We start from the raw sequence: 16,394 nt of genomic DNA, 5'->3' as shown, positions 1-16,394 counted from the left end.
TAGTCAAACATATTTACTTCTGTTAGGACTCTTATGGCCAAAAATCTGCCCTCCGGATATGTGCAGGGCTTTCAGTGGGAGTTCCACATGCGTACTTCAAGACATCATTTGGTAATATTTTATCACCGTTTAGGCACACTGTATCAACAAATCTAACCCTTTGCACAAAAAATGCTATAGTACAATGCAACAAAACAAAAGACAAGAACGCTGAACACCATCTTCAACAATATCTCCACTTCAGAAACATTCAGAGGTGAGGTATGAAGGGTCCGTTACCCTCATTTTTTTTTTCCTTAAAAACATTCTTAATGGATTAGAACGGGTGGTTACATTTTGTTAAATATCCTGTATAGATGGTCCTTATTCTAACATTGGATAGTCTCTCTACACCCTTTATTACTGTTCTGACAGTGAAAGACTCCTAGATTTTCCTGCATCCTAGAACCAAAAGTAAACAGATGAGCCATTCCTTTGCAGCTCTTCCAACTGCATCTTGCAGCTAAAGGTAAAAGTTCCTTTCTTAGGAAGCTTACAAAGTAGCAGCCGTGTTAGTCTGTATCCGCAAAAAGAACAGGAGTACTTGTGGCACCTTAGAGACTAACAAATTTATTTCAGAAGCTGTGTGAATTGAACAGTTTGACAGGTTAAATGTAGGTTACTAGTTCCCTTTCCTCTAAAATGTGTCTCTATACTCATTTCCCCATTTCTCTACATGGGGATTATTATTGCAGCAGGGTTGCCTTCTCTTCTCCCATTCACTCAGGATAGTGTCAAATATTGAGCAGCTGTGGATGTTTTCAGTCATAAGAATGTTAAAATTCTCTGGCCACAATTTATTATTTGTCAATACATATATATCCCCTTTGGAATTCTGACCAATACCAACTGTTACCCAAATTGAAAAACATTTTTGTTTTATACTTTACCTATAAAACAATAAATCTTGAAGTCTGCTGAAATATTAAGTCAATACCTAGCCAAGAATGGGTGGCCCTCTGGAGATTAACAGTATAGAACTGCACTCTTGGATTGCAAATGCATCTGCTGCATGAAAGCCAGAGCGCTCAAAGAAGTAACCATTGGGAACCTAGTATCGGGGGTAGCCGTGTTAGCCTGTATCCACAAAAACAACAAGGAGTCCGGTGGCACCTTAAAGACTAACAGATTTATTTGGGCATAAGCTTTTGTGGGTAAAAAACCTCACTTCTTCAGATGCATCTGCATCATGCAGAAGTGAGGGTTTTTACCCACAAAAGCTTATGCCCAAATAAATCTGTTAGTCTTTAAGGTGCCACCGGATTCCTTGTTGTTTTCATTGGGAACTTCTACATGCAGTCTCACAGAATCAAACCTTCAGTGTGAGCTTATGTACAGAGCTGTGGCCTACACATCTGTTAGTTTCTTCCATTTAGAACCTACAGCACAGAAGGATGGCGAATGGGGATCTACACTGACAATCTACTCAAAGATCCAATTATTAAAACTGGCTAGTAACCTCTCTTCAAGATCTCCATTCTTGAGAGATTAACTGCTACTGTGAGGAGTCAGGTTTGAAGAGAACTAGTTAAACAATGACTGTAGGACTGCTGTCCTGAACTGAGCATCAGTTCCCCTGATGTGCAAAGAAAATTGCAATAGTGCATGAATAATGCACAGTATGGCTAGATACCAAGGAAGAGTGACCTGTCCCAGGCATCTTATGCCTTATCTATATTTACAATGGCATGTTGAGTACAGACACGACACAGCAGCTACATGCCATAGTGAAAGCAGGCTGAGCTCACGCTTGTCACTGTGCTGCGTAACCACATGCGGCAATGAAATGCTCTGATGGGTGGGGAGGGAGACCAGTGGAAAAGACTCCAGCAGCTCCCCACTGCCATAGGCTTTCACTGCAGCAAGGAAGGCTCTAGCAGGGTAGAAGCAGCGGGAACTGCCAGAGCTGTTCCACACTGTCAGAGACTTTTCCGCTGCTTCCCCCTGACAGAAGCTTTCCCTGCGACAGGGAAAGGCACTAGCCGTGGAACACTGCACTGCTAAAAATAGCAGTGTAGACGTGGGAGGTACTGCTTGGTCATGCAGACAGCTATGTAGGGTATATACCTTAGGGCACTTTACTTGCCTAAGCTGTGCCTCACTATCTACACTGCTATTTATGCCCGTGCTAATTGGGTGTGCAGTGTCTGTACTCTGCATGCCACCATAAGTGTAGATGTATCTTCAGGAGAGAAGCAGGAGACAGCCCATCTCCTGCAAGACTTAAAGTTGTTCAAAAAAGATCACAAGACTTTTTGGTTTGGTTACAATGGGACAGTGTTTTTTCTCACACTCTCCTTACACTGCAAAAAGAGCTGATTTGTTTTTATTCAAACTGACAAAAAATGCCACCTCATCAGGCAGAGACCAGGCATGGAAAAATTTCAGTCTGAAAAAATAAAACTTCAGAAAGTTGTCAGTGACTAAAATCAGGGGGTCAGAATAGAAGCTAAATTAAACTTTAATACTAGTGGTTAGAAATCAGGATTAGAATAGAGGCGGATATGCAACTTCAACAACAGTGGTTGCTGTTACTCTGCTATAATATGAACTACGAAGGGAAGACAGAGAGAATTTAAATCCACTCAGGCAGTTGAAAAGAACTGAGGAATCTTGGAGTTTCACATCCTTATATGACCTCACTCACCTGTTCCCAATGGTCACTACTTTTCTATAGGACAATGACTTCAACAGTGAGGGCATGTGCGCTCCAGGAGTGGGGAGTTATACTGACAATACTTAAGTGAGAAATTTGGTCATTTATACAGTGATGTGTGGCTCTCTCCAATGTGGTAATTTCTTAAGTGTAACGCTCACAGGCTCCTCTACCCAGCATACCACAGAACACCACTAATGACTCATTTTCTGTGGCCATAACTTACACAGAATGCAGCAGCTTTTAAAACTTGCACTGCAGTTTAATGATTCAGAGGGCCATAATTCCACACAGAACGCAGGTCAAGGTGCAAGGTTCCCTCTTATCTGATTCAAGTAAAATGTCACTTGACAATTAAAAAATTAACAAAAGGTAAAGCTGATCACCACCCAGAGAATTTCTGAAGCACTGATAAGTATAGGGCACTATGTATCCTTATGACATTTTCACCTTCAGATTAATTAAGGTTTAACAGTTTAGCAATGAAGCACATGCAAGCGTAAACCAACGAAATCTATTTACTACATTGGGTTAAAATTAAATAAAAATATACTCACTTGGACACAGGTGATGGTAAGACTGGTTTATCTGGTCGTTTTGGATGCAGAAGCCCAGCTTTAAATACATTAGTATTCTTGCTTGGAGGAACAGGCTTTTTGGGTGGTACTTGGGGAGCTACTGGCTTAGAAGGCTTCTGATCCAGAGCTCCCTTTTCATCTTACAAAATAAGGCACAAAAACATTTTTAGATACATTAGAGTAATTTATCTAGGACACTTTGGTATTTCATCATAGTGGCCGCTATCAGAAATGATTTCCCTGAAGCTTTGATGCCGCATCACTTTGAGACATGCACATTTCCACTTTTTACTTTTATCTAAACATACAAACTATACACCTGGACACAATAAATATGGTTAGCATAAACACTTAATGCAACTTCTTCAGTGATATTCCTGGTAATAGGTCAGTGATTCATTAGTGCCCTGCAGACAACAGCTTAGTCAGTCACACATACACAAGAATTCCTGCTGTATGTCTAATGCCTTCCCCTTACATCAATTCATTACATCTACTACTAAAGATATAGGTGTTTATCACTGTTTCTTTTACACATGCATCACAGAGCAGGAGTGATCTCTGGATGATGACTTCCTTGTGCATTTAGAATCAAATTCTGTTGGTTAAGGACCTTGTCTTCCTACGTGCACACTGGTGGTACTAACTGAATATAAAACAAATGTATGAAAGTTAAACAGGACAACTAAACTTCCATTGTTTCATCGCCATATGCTCAGATTTTGTCAATTAATGAGGGAAAACACACATTGTAAAACTTAGTACTTTGTGGAGTACTTATATTTTCAAACCACTGTACAAGCATTAAACCAATAATCCTCAACATTCCTGTGAAATGAGGTAAGCATTATTCCCTCTCTGTAGATGGCAAAAGAGGCAGAGATACAGGGTGTTTACACACGGCAATTGGAAGTATAACTGCAGCTCGTGCAGAGATACTCGAGCTAGTTTTAACCTCGCTAGCTCGGGTACCAGTGGCAGTGAAGCCACGGCATCGCAGGCTTCAGCACAGGACTGCAAGCCGAGTAATTATCCAGGGTTCTAGACAGGCTTGTACAGCATACACTGAAGCCTGTGCTGCTGCAGCTTCACTGCTATCGGTACCTGAGCAAGCTAGACTAAAGTTAGCTCAGGTATGTCTACAGGAGCTGTATTCAAACCCCATGAATGCAGTTTAGACACACCTTAAGTGACTTGTTGAAACCTATACACAGGATTAAAGTTAGGAGTTCTCGATTCCTTGCACAAGGCTGAATCAAAGGGGCTTGGTAGAGCAGAGGAATGTCTCTTGCTTTATATGCAAGTGGTCAGAAATTCAAACCCTATATAATGTATCTGAGGAAATAGGCTCCAGTGGTTAAGGTGCTAGCCTAAGATTTGGAGACTCAGGTGCAATTCCCTGCTGTGCCACAGACTCCATGTGACCTTTGGCAAGTCACTTACCTTCTCTGTGCCTCAGTTTCCCAGCTGTAAAATGGGGATAGTAGCACTTAGTAACAGTAGTACCTCAACAGGGATGTGTGAGGATAAACACATAGAAGATTGTGAACTGTTTAGGTGAGATACCACCTATGACAGAATCTACTATAAATACTGCCTTATTGCAATTTCTGAAGGCCTGAGATACTAGAATTCAAAGGTATGAAGCATACCAGTAAATCAGTGAAAAGGCTCAGTGTATTGGAATCGTATCTCCAGCAGCGCTTTTTTGGTACTGAGTTGGAGTAACTGATATAATGGGACAATACACAATTTTGCCACGTGGTACTGCTAAATTATAAATACACAATTATGAGATTTAGTGTTGTGTAAAAAGTCTTGTTAATTAATTTGTTTTTTTTCTGGTCTATGTATACTGGCTGGCTGAACAATTTTAAACTTTAGAAATTACAAATATTGTGATACGAGTGAAGAAAGGCAGCACAAGTTCTACAACGCTGTGTTCAACCAATACCAGTCACCAAACTGGATCAATAATTTTATATTTAAAAAAGAAAATCGATAAAAAATAAATATGAATTAGAGTCAACTATCCTGACATCTTTGTTTTTATTATGTGATATTCCTCAATGTTTAGAATGCTATCATCTGAACTTTTTTCCACAAAACGAAACCTAAATATGAAGGCTGTCACAAACCAAGAAAAAAAAATTCATTATTAAATACTTTGTTTACCACAGATCACCACACCATAGGGATCAGTCTCTTTTGCTATACAAAGCTATAGCACTCTGTATGCTAACAACTATTCTGGAGTTAATAAACAATGAAAAAGATACTAAAAGTTGGCTAAAAGTTAATGCTACATAATGGAAAGGAAAATACCATACTGATAACTTTTTGCTCTTAGTAAATGTAACCAACATCATTAAACGTCCTTTCAATAGTCGTATAAAAATACTGCTTATATAAAAGAGCAGCTAACCAATTCTTGTCCAATTAAGGACAGACTTGGGCTAGAACAGCCTAATTAGTCTCTCATAATAAGGTTTATAATTTCACATTAATATTAGCTAATATTTTTAACAGGACTAATTCCACCACAATTTAATATTTTATTAAAATGATTAGCAGTATTTGTACATGTTTTCAGGAGAGGTATAAAATGCAAATATAAATGGAAGTTTATTTAAAGCAAAACACTACTACTATTTATCTTAACAGATTTTAAGGCTAGAAGGGACCATTATGATAATCTAGTCTGAACTCCAGCATAACACAGGCCTTAGAATTTCACCCATTTTAGAAAGTTCTATAGAAAGGCACAGCTCTGCACTTCACTTTCCATTTTTAAAAATGCAGAATTTCCCAGAATTTGATATTCTATATAATTTGCTTCTTGGCCTATTATTCTGCAGCTAGTAGCTTGTTTAATTTAATAGTGTTAATAACAGTATTAACTTAAACAGAATCAAAACAAAGTATTCGTTTTTTCAGGTTTATTTTAGCTGCCAAATGGACACCAAATTCAGCCCTGGTGTCAATCTACTGACTTCAATTAGTTGGAAAAGGAAGAAAGTGGTCCAATGAAGAAAAAAATTATTTGTTCTCTACTAATATTCAGACGCAAGATGGCTCACTAAACGCTCATGCATATGGATTACTCCAAAGAATATATGTAGTTTACATAGCAGGTTATTCAAAATTTGTGCAGAAAGGCGAAAACTCAAATGGAGCTGGCTTACTCTTAATCATGCATTTGAAAATGCTGTCCTGAACACATTCTATGGCCAAGGTTCATTGGCTGCATTACAAAGTATCTTTATATAATATGGCCAAACTGTTACAACAATAGCATTTTTTCTTTCAAGTCCTATGAAGCAGATAAACTTAGAGAAAGAAATGGCAATTTGTCAGAAGTTTTCTCTTTATCCTAATAAAAGCAAATTCTGTATGGACCTTTAGTTCCTTGTTCAATTTTTCCAAATACAAAGAGGAGAACTTTAGAAACATTACATTTGGTTCAGACCATTAAAAAAAAAAAAATTTTTTTTTTTTTTTAAAAGAGATAGTTCTGAGGCTTTCAAGTCGTGAAATGTAGTGTGAGTAAATTAGCAAACTTCTCTACAATTAGTGAAAACGGAAACACTGAAAGATAAAATCTGCACGAAGACTGAATGGTTTAGGTGTTTACAGGATAGGAGATTTTCACTTCTAAAAGTCTAGAATCACAATATCTCCCCTACAAATTAATAACATTAGTACAATGTTGTAGATACACTTTTGGCGTTTTTTCCAAACAAAACTTTCAATTGAAGCCATTCACATGTTTGATGAAACATTCTCTATAAGAGCAGTAACTGATATTTCCAAAATATTTATTTTAATAAATATCCACTGTTATCCAGAATTACATCACCACATTTATTACAAAATTGCATTTAAGCAAATTATTAAAACTGCAAGTAGATTATAAACTGTCACTGACTGCAATTTCAAGACTAAGAAAATGACTCAGCAAAAGCAATTAAGTGTTATCATAATGTGCAATATGTAGATTTAAATGCAGACACACACTAATCTAAAAACCTTAACATACTTGCATAGTTTTAGAAACAATTATGATAGCAAACAACAATAAGTAATAACTTTTCCCATACAGGTATTTTATTTACTTAAAACAAAATAACTAAATATTGTTTAGTTCTTTTACATGAACTCAGTTTAATTTCAAGGTGAAGAAAATTGGTCTCACCTTTTTCTTCAGGTCTAGAAGAAAGAAACTTCTTCTCTCCTATTGGAAGTTCAGGCTTAGGAGCTGAATATAAAAACAAAACCGGACACATTTCTCAAGCAACTATAATTATCCTAGTAATTCGCTAAAAATATAACCTATGATTATTTGTATTTATACAGTTTCTTCTAGCCAAGGATCGTAATATAGTGTATAACCATTCATTTAAACTCAAAGATGTGAGGAAGTATTAAAATATTTCTAAACTAAGATTCAGAACTAGGTTCTGTCAGATGTGTCAAACAAAATACATAGCAGGATACATAGTGTTACTGGCATGAATTTGGGGTTGCTGTACTGCTCAGAAATGCAAAGCTACTTTTGAGTTTGGAAAGTCATCTTAAACTCTTGCCATACCACATCACCGTGAATGTGGAGCATAACATACGTCTTTACACAGGTACACAAAAATTAGAAAATCTTGCCTTCACGACTGAATAAAATGACTTGTTTCTAAACTCTCATTGCATTTATGAAGCTCTAGAGCAGTGACTTTTGTTCCTTTTAATGCTCAAAGATTGTCAGTACATTTATCAGCATGCAACTTTTACATACCTGGACTTTTAACAGGTGGTGGTGGCTTCTTTGGCTTCTGCAAAGAGGATAAAGAATCAATATATTTTATAGAAAAAGACTGGCATCTGCTTATCAGCTTACATGCAAACTCATAGCACTTTTCATCAGTAGACCTCAAAGTACTTTACAAAGAAGTTCAGTACCATTCCCATTTTACAAATGGGGAAACCGAGGCACAGAGCAATGAAGTGCCTTATCGTAGGTCACCCAACAGGTCTCCTGAGTCCCATTCCATTGCTCAAGAAATTACAGAAAATCCTTCTTGGACAGACAGCCAAAAATTAAAACAAATGAAATTATGCATTTTATAGTGCCAAAGCAATTTACTTACTCATTTTAACAACTATAACTGTAGGGCAATACTAATAAACCTACATTGTACCAGGCAATATTAAAAGAATCAGACGAAAACTGGCCAAAGATTTAGTTTTTACAAAAAATATGGTTTAAAAAAAATAAGATCAAAAAAATATTTTAATTGTTTCTTGAGTTCCAATAAAAGGGTTTTTTTAGGTGGGGGAAGCTAATAAATATTCCCTGGAGTGTTTGCACCCTAAACATCGCAGCCTGGGAACTCAAAAAACTAAACCTAAAACGACACATCTGCTTATGCACCAGCAGAGAGAAAGGTACATATTAAATCAAGCAGATTAAATACTGAGAAAGAATGTTTAAAAAGTTTCCTGTTTAAATATACTGCAGTATCACAATATCACAGCTGAAGATTCTTGTTTTTAAAATGAGTGATTTTTAACCTGGATATTTCCCATCAAATTTGAGACGATGAAATACTGAAGTCTTAGGTTTGTTTACGTTCTAGTACGCCTTTAAAATATAATGTTGTCCCTTTTGGACCTGAGCAGCTTGTCAAAATTTGGGGTGCTGTGGATGTTCCAGTTTTAAGTAGAAATTGGTGATAAACAAAACTGCAACAAAGAAATACCTGTTTACAAAGACCTGCTTCTCCAAAGGCAGGAGGAACCAAGAACAAAAGTAACAGTTTCAGTTTCTTAGCTTACAGCACCAAGCCTCTTTAGACAACAGACCTCAAAGTTCTCTCTAGCTTTTCCCACGGCCACACTGGGCTCAGAGGCTACTGATTGGCTAGCTTGCTTTTTGTCTCTGCTTCTCTGTTCTGCTTCTTCCCTCTCTATTCTCTCCTGCCCCTGCCTGCTCACACACTACTCAGCAAAAGCCCTCTGCCCACAGCCTGGTCTTTACTACTAGAGTTAAATGGACGTAAGTGTCTACACTACAATGTTGCTCCCACCAATGTAAGTTGCACACTAAACTGATCTAATAACTCCACCTCTGCAAGAGGCACAGTGCTTAGGTCGATGTAATTAGGTCGACACAGTGTCAGTATAGACACCATGTTGACTGCTCCGGCTGTTGGCCCCGGGGCTCCGGCTATAGACAGATTTCCCTACACTTTGTATGAGGATTTTCCCTGGATTTTAATTGTGAGAGTGTGTTGTTAAAATATTATAAAAGCTTTTAGGAAATTCCTAGAGTGAAACCTTGTATGCCAAGTAAAACTTCTGAGTACGGCGGCTCCTATTAGCAGAAATAGGTGTTTATCGAACAAATGATGTGCATGAAGACTTTTTTTTAAAAATTAACCATGCATGAAAATTCATATTAAATTTCTTTCTTTCGTCACAGAAAACAGTGCAGTAAAATTAATGAATGAAACCAGACTCAGTTTTCAGCCCAGAAAGAAATGCTCAATCCTATCAGAGTTCTATTTGGAATAAATAAAAAATCAACATTATTTATCTGTGAGGTTGGGTGTCAGCAGACATATCAGATTCAAAGGTCAACACCGACTTGCAATTAAAGTGAATCAGTTTGGTTTTTTTAGGTCAGCCCACAATGAACAGTAGATTACAGCTGCCATCCACTGCCTTTACCTGAAAGCTGCTCCATGCAGGTGAATTCCTGTACTAAGTCACATTGAAGACGATGGGGTTTTCATGCAGTAGCTTGAAGGATTTGGGCAATTTCTCTACAATAACCTGCTTAAAGACCCAGAATGATTCACTTCTCCAACCCTGAATGCAGCATTCCTTTCTTCCTGTACATCATAGCTCAACCTGGCAACCTCCATATGCACACAACACAGTATACTTCGATAAATATAAATATTTCAGTTTTCCACATTGACATCAATATTTTAAAAATATAATCTTAAATATTAAGAGTAGTTTCGCTGCAATGAGTCAATATTGAAAGTTGCTTATGTTAAAGATTTTGTGCAACAGTGAAGACTTACAATATTTATACCACTTGCAAAGTGGAGAGCCTATTAGAAAAGCAGGAGGATAGATTTGATTCCATGCATTTTAGTGTTCATCAGATAGTAGCACTGAAACTGCCTGACCAACAACAGATTCATCATCCAAGCAATGAAATGTAGCAAAAGTACAGAGTTATAGTTAAATTTAGCATTGAGGATAATGTTATTAGAAATGCTATTTTAAAATGTTGCTAACCACAATCACCAAGGTGTAGTCATTTCCTGGGGTTTTTTTTTTTTTTTTTTTTTTGACAATTTTTGTTTGCCTTTTCTCTAGAAACGTGAGTGGTGACTTTCTGGGATAATGCACAGTCCTATGAATTAACAAAGCCAACTTCCTTAATATTTTTTGAAGTCACTATAAGACATGTAATATTTTCCTGGCTATACTGATGTAAAGAAACTCCTCACTTAAAAGTCATCCCGGTTAACGTTGTTACGATGCTGATCAATTAGAGAACATGCTCGTGGCTAAAACCCACTTCATCAGATGCATGGAGTGAAAAAAACAGTAAGCAGAATATATATTACAGCACATGAAAAGATGAGAGTTGCCTTACCAAGTAGGGAGTCAGTGCTAACGAGCCAATTCAATTAAGGAGGAAGTGGCCTATTCTCAACAGTTGACAAGAAAGGTGTGAGTATTAGCAGAGGGAAAATTACTTTTTGTAGGATGGGTCATTTGCCAATATAGCTAATGTCGCTCACAGAGATGGTTAAACTACACTGGGATAAGCTGCTCCTCCATTAGGGGGCTCTGCCAGGTTATCTGTTATTGGCAAAGCCTTTGTAGTGCACAATAGCCTTAAATGCTATGCTACTGATAGGTTTGTTATCTCTTAGGGCATACAGCAGAAGAAAGGTGTAATATAATCACCTTTTACAGCAACAGAAAGCAAATTTCCAATTGGGATTTTTGAAGTCAGTGATCTGTGTATATTTGCACAAGTCTAATTTATGCTCAGAGATGTATAATGTGCATATGCAAATCTATTATCTTTACACTCACATAACCATGGTTAATGTACAAACACATGCACCTAACTTAGAAAAGCTAGTGCTTCATTTATTATGTAACTGTCTAGACCTTAAACCATAACTACACAAACACCTAGCTAAGCCTGACAACTTTAAAATAGTTAAATGGGTTGGGGGAAATTAATTATAAACAGAACAGTGATAGAGGCAAGAAAAGATGAAATTTCATCTTGAAACATTTTGAAACAAATTGAAATGAAGTATTTCATTAGATATTCTCATTTATTTTTGACTTTCCCATTTTGACTTGCGTTTCAAAATTATCTAAAAAAAAAAAAGTTTCAATAAGGTAGTTTTGAACTTAAAAAATTTGTAATTTCTGTTCCATGAAAATTTCCAATTCTCAATTTTTTTGTCCTAATTCAGGACAAATTTCAAAATGTCAGAATTTCCCACAGGACAAAAATTCCATTTTTTAACCAGTTCTATTTTTTTAAATACACAAAATTCAGTTTCTGCTTTGACAGTACTAACAAATTGAAAATGAATCAAAAACTACAAAATTCCCCTCTCAGTCGGTCAAAAAAGCTGTCCCACTTGCTGGAGATTGGAAACAAACCTGATTGCTCATTCAAAACTAGCTGCTGAAGGTGGGGCTGACATCACAAGACACATATCCTATTTCTAAATGGTAGTAAGACGACAATATACCTTCTTGTTAAACCAGAAGGATATGATAACTACTTGTCTAAGGCACAAAGATGTATTTTGACATTGAGTAACTCCAGGTTTATACACTTATACGAAATGCACCCGCATAATCTAAATCTTTGTCACCAGTGCTGGGATAACCAGGTCTGGGAACTCCTCACAACAATTAAGTATGCTGTAAAGTAGTGGTGCATGGTCTAATGCAGAATGCTATGTCCATATGAAATTTGTACAGTGAGCGATGAAATACAGCATATGAATAAGCCTTTCCCTCCCCCCTTCCTAAAAGACCCTAGTCACAAAGGTTAAAAATATACACCATGAATTTGAAAGAGGTAAGTTAGGTTGAAGTATTTCACTGAGACCCAGAATTGTACAAGTCTGTGTACTTTCCAATGAAGCTTTACAAAAATACTGACCTCCTCCCGTAAAGAAATTTTTAATTGAAGATACAGTAAAAAAATTGGCATCATAATATTAACATTGTTAAGTGGTATAATACACTAAGTATTTTTTTTTTTTATATCTGCATTTCTGACAAAGGATCTGTGGCTTTTGTTTTGATTGTAAGAAAAGAAAAAACACTAAAAACTTACTGGAAAGTCCTTATCAGACTCTTGTATTTGAAGAGCAAAGTAGTCTGGGAAGATTCCTTCTTTACCGTTAAGCTCTCCTTTCCACCATCCTTGTTCTCCAGTATCCTAAAACAAATAATGGTACTTTTTATTTGAACAACATTACTTAATATTTACTCATTTTATGGAGCAAGTAGAGCTCCAGAAAAAAAGCACGCACAAGTATTCATTATATAGTACAAAACCCATCTCTTTTTACCAATGTTGTAAAATATCTCCTCAACTAAAAAAATGCAGTGTTTTTCAAGAGGAAGCATTATTAAATAGTTCAATTATATTTGGGAAGGAGCTGCAAGTAGCTCAGGGTTCGACAGAATCAGGAAAAAAAAATTCTAAGATGTCCTGACTATCCAACGTGTTTTTTTATTATTTGTTTTAAAACAAGGATTAAAACTGTTATGAATATCTATTTGAAAGGGATCTGTGAATGGAAGTAGAATAAAGAAATGTAGATATAAAAGAAACCTCCTAATGCATTGCATAACTGTAGCCACTGCCTTGGAAGACAAATTATTTCTCGGACATTCACAGATCTCTTCCAAATATATACTTTTTTTGTATATATCTTGTTTGAATGATTTAATTTTATGAGAATTACTGGACTGAGAAAGGCAAGGGAGAAAAGTAATACAATCTGTATGGGAGGGAACAAGTTAAGAATACAGTAGAAAGAGCCAGAGAAAGATATTTTTGTTTCACAGAGTTCAGTGTGACAGCACATATTTTTGCAGGATCGAGGGCTTAATATGTTCAACCCTTTTTACAGGGTATTGCAACACCTTAATGCACAGAATCAAGTTGCCTAACATTATTTTAGTGATTCAATGTAAGGCTTTTCTTCCAACATTAATAGCTATCACCACTTTATACAGGTTGAATAAACTATTATTGAAATGTGCTACTTTTGACAGTAACAACTGGCTCATTCCGTCAACAGAAGACTGGGTCCTAGCATGCATATCCAATTCAGCATTCAGCTCAGAACAGCTGCTGAATCTCAGAACAAAAAATTCATAAACACACTGAGCTAAATGAAGGAGGCAGCAATACAAGAAACTAAAACCAAATTGACACCCTGCCAGCCAGTTTATAGACTCAAAATGTTTTATCATTTCTCCCATTAAAGTCTCTTTGTAAACTTCACATCATCCTCTGGAGTTTACTAATTTTGTTAATGCCAGGAACCCAGCAATTACAAGCTTTAGTACAGAAAGGCCCCAATCTTGCAATTGGATCTGAGTGGATACAAGGGTCCTTATATATCTGATTCCATGGTCAGAGTCGAAGGGAGCCAGTTTATATTTAACACTGGATACAGGGGAATTTGAGGTGGGTGGGAGGGGTGGACACATCAGTTCCAAGCAACAATGGGAGGATAAAATTAGTACAAATTTTAAAATCTTGTTATGACTGGACTGTATCCTTATGCAAACCTAGATCTAACCGGATATGAAAGAACTCCGCCTTTACAAAACAAAATATAGTGCCACTGCTGTGTATGGCGCTTTGTAAGTAATATGCATCATCCTACAGGTTTTCAATAGCATTCCACTTATGGAGAAAACCAACAAAGCATTTGTCCGCACAAACAAAATTGCAGTTTTTCTATTTTGAAAACGCAAAAACTACTTTAGGAGATGGTCACTGGCTCAGAAACTATGTTTGTCCCCATTACATTCGCTAATCTATAATTTTGCTTCCCTTTGTTTGGCAAGTGAACACAGGAAGACTGAAAAATAGAAAAGTTAATTACTCCAGCCCCTAGCTATGTTAACGGCTATGACATTAAGTGCAGAAATTTAGATAAGATCAAAAACTGGGACTGTGATAAGTATTTTTAAGAAATCTAGACTTCGCAAGCAGTGTGGTTCAGTGGATAGAGATTGGACTGGGATTAAGGACACTGGACTGGGTTCTATTCCTGACTCCACTACTGACCTGCTGTATGGCCTTGGATAAATCACTGTGTCTTTGTGTCCTTCTGCCTCCTTTTGCTAGTCTTGCCTACTTGGATAAGCTCTTTGGGGCAAGAATTGTCTTAATCATTTGGTGCTTACGAAAACCTACCTAACTTCCAGGTCCTACTGTAACGCAAGCAAATAATGATAGCTACAATGATTTTCTTGTTTCATTAAAGACATGTTGGAATCTCTTGAAAAAACTCAAAATCCTTTTAAAGAAGCTTACCTTATGTGTATTTATGCTCCTCACTGTATACTACTATGAACATGAAAACTGGATTGTAGTTAATATGCTTCCAATTCCCCACCTAAATCAATCCTCTAATATCCCACTTAGTAAAATGTGATTAATATAAAAAGAAGATTATGGACTACAGATGAGGAAAATTAAGCAGTAAAAGATGATTTCCAGCCCTTTATAAAATGGATTAGGGATGCAACTGCTGCCTTTCAACGCTGACTCTCTCTTTCATATCTAGCACAAATAAGTGAATATTCAGACAAAAGTTTATTCCTTTAAGTAGTGAGACAGATTGTCCACCATAAAGCAGTTTTGTTAAGTATTATGATTCTGAGATCCCAAATGTTACAAAACATTTGGATTTTCATACTGACAATAATCCTTGCTTAAAATATATTTATAACATTAAATATTGCATGTCAACATTTCAATGCAAAATTCAACTGTTTCTTTAAAGAGAAATCAACTCACTACTACAACCCAGTCCACCACACCTGGAAATCTATGGGGGAAGTGCTTGCCAAATGAAAAGTGGTTAAAATCAATAAGGAAAGGACTTATTTTCATGCTTTTATGAGATTATAGCACAGCATATGGTTAACTTCCAGGACAAACTCTGATCTATTACCAAGATAAAATAATTTATCAGAATGCTGAACAAAACAGATTAACTGGAACAGATCCGGAAATTATGAGATCTACTGCTACTAAGGCCAGGTCTACACTATAAACTTACACCCCAGAGCAATGTAGTTATACCAATGTAAAAAAATCGACACCCCTGAGCAATGTAGTTATACCAACCTAACCCCAGGCGTAGACAGTTCTATGTTGGCGGGAGAGCTACTACCTCTCGTGGAGGTGAATTAACTGCACCAATGAGAAAAGCTCTCCCGTTGGCATAGTAGCATCGTCACTGAAACACTGCAGCTGTGACAATGCAGCATTTTAAGTGTAGACCTGCCATTTTATTCTGTACTTCAACTACATTCACGAAAACTCTGAGTGATTAGTAAACCCTTACCTTACTTATGATCTGGATAATCTCGCCTTCTTTAAAACCAAGTTCATCTTCGTTTGAACCATCAAAGGCAAATAAAGTCCTGCAATATTCCTTGACTGAAACAAAGAAGCAAAATGGTGGCATTTGCACAATGTTCTAATTTGTTGTATGAATCAAGGTACATAAATAAAAGCTCAAAATGATTGTCTTTCCTAGAAGGATAAAACTCAAAAGTCACAACTACTAGTACAATCATCTTTTGATCTTATATAGGGACCATCTTCAGTATGTTTCACAAATGTCCAGTAGAACACGCCAAAAAGAAGACACCCGGATACTGTTTATTCAATTCTCCCATTCCTACAGGTCACTTTAGACATCAGAATTGAAGCTTTGCAACTAGAGTTGAACGTCCCTAGTTTTGTTTTTTGACATGTGCGTCTGGCAGCGATTTTCATTAGGGCCGTCAAGCAAATAAAAAAA

General features: G+C 36.7%; 1 protein-coding gene across 1 annotated transcript in view; it reads right to left on the bottom strand.

Annotated features, from left to right (window-relative positions):
* CD2AP (CD2 associated protein) overlaps positions 1-16,394 on the bottom strand; it is a 78,720-nt gene that overhangs the window by 21,173 nt on the left and 41,153 nt on the right. Inside the window, exons 7-11 of the mRNA XM_065401851.1 lie at positions 15,933-16,027; positions 12,668-12,772; positions 8,063-8,099; positions 7,469-7,531; positions 3,253-3,412 (exon numbers count right to left, since the gene is read on the bottom strand). Of these exons, the coding sequence (XP_065257923.1) occupies positions 3,253-3,412; positions 7,469-7,531; positions 8,063-8,099; positions 12,668-12,772; positions 15,933-16,027 (460 nt within the window). The remainder of the gene's footprint in view (positions 1-3,252; positions 3,413-7,468; positions 7,532-8,062; positions 8,100-12,667; positions 12,773-15,932; positions 16,028-16,394) is intronic.

Source organism: Emys orbicularis, chromosome 3 (genome assembly GCF_028017835.1).
Source record: "Emys orbicularis isolate rEmyOrb1 chromosome 3, rEmyOrb1.hap1, whole genome shotgun sequence".
Classification (NCBI taxonomy): Eukaryota; Metazoa; Chordata; order Testudines; family Emydidae; genus Emys; species Emys orbicularis.
This window is presented reverse-complemented; position numbering and strand designations above follow the sequence as displayed.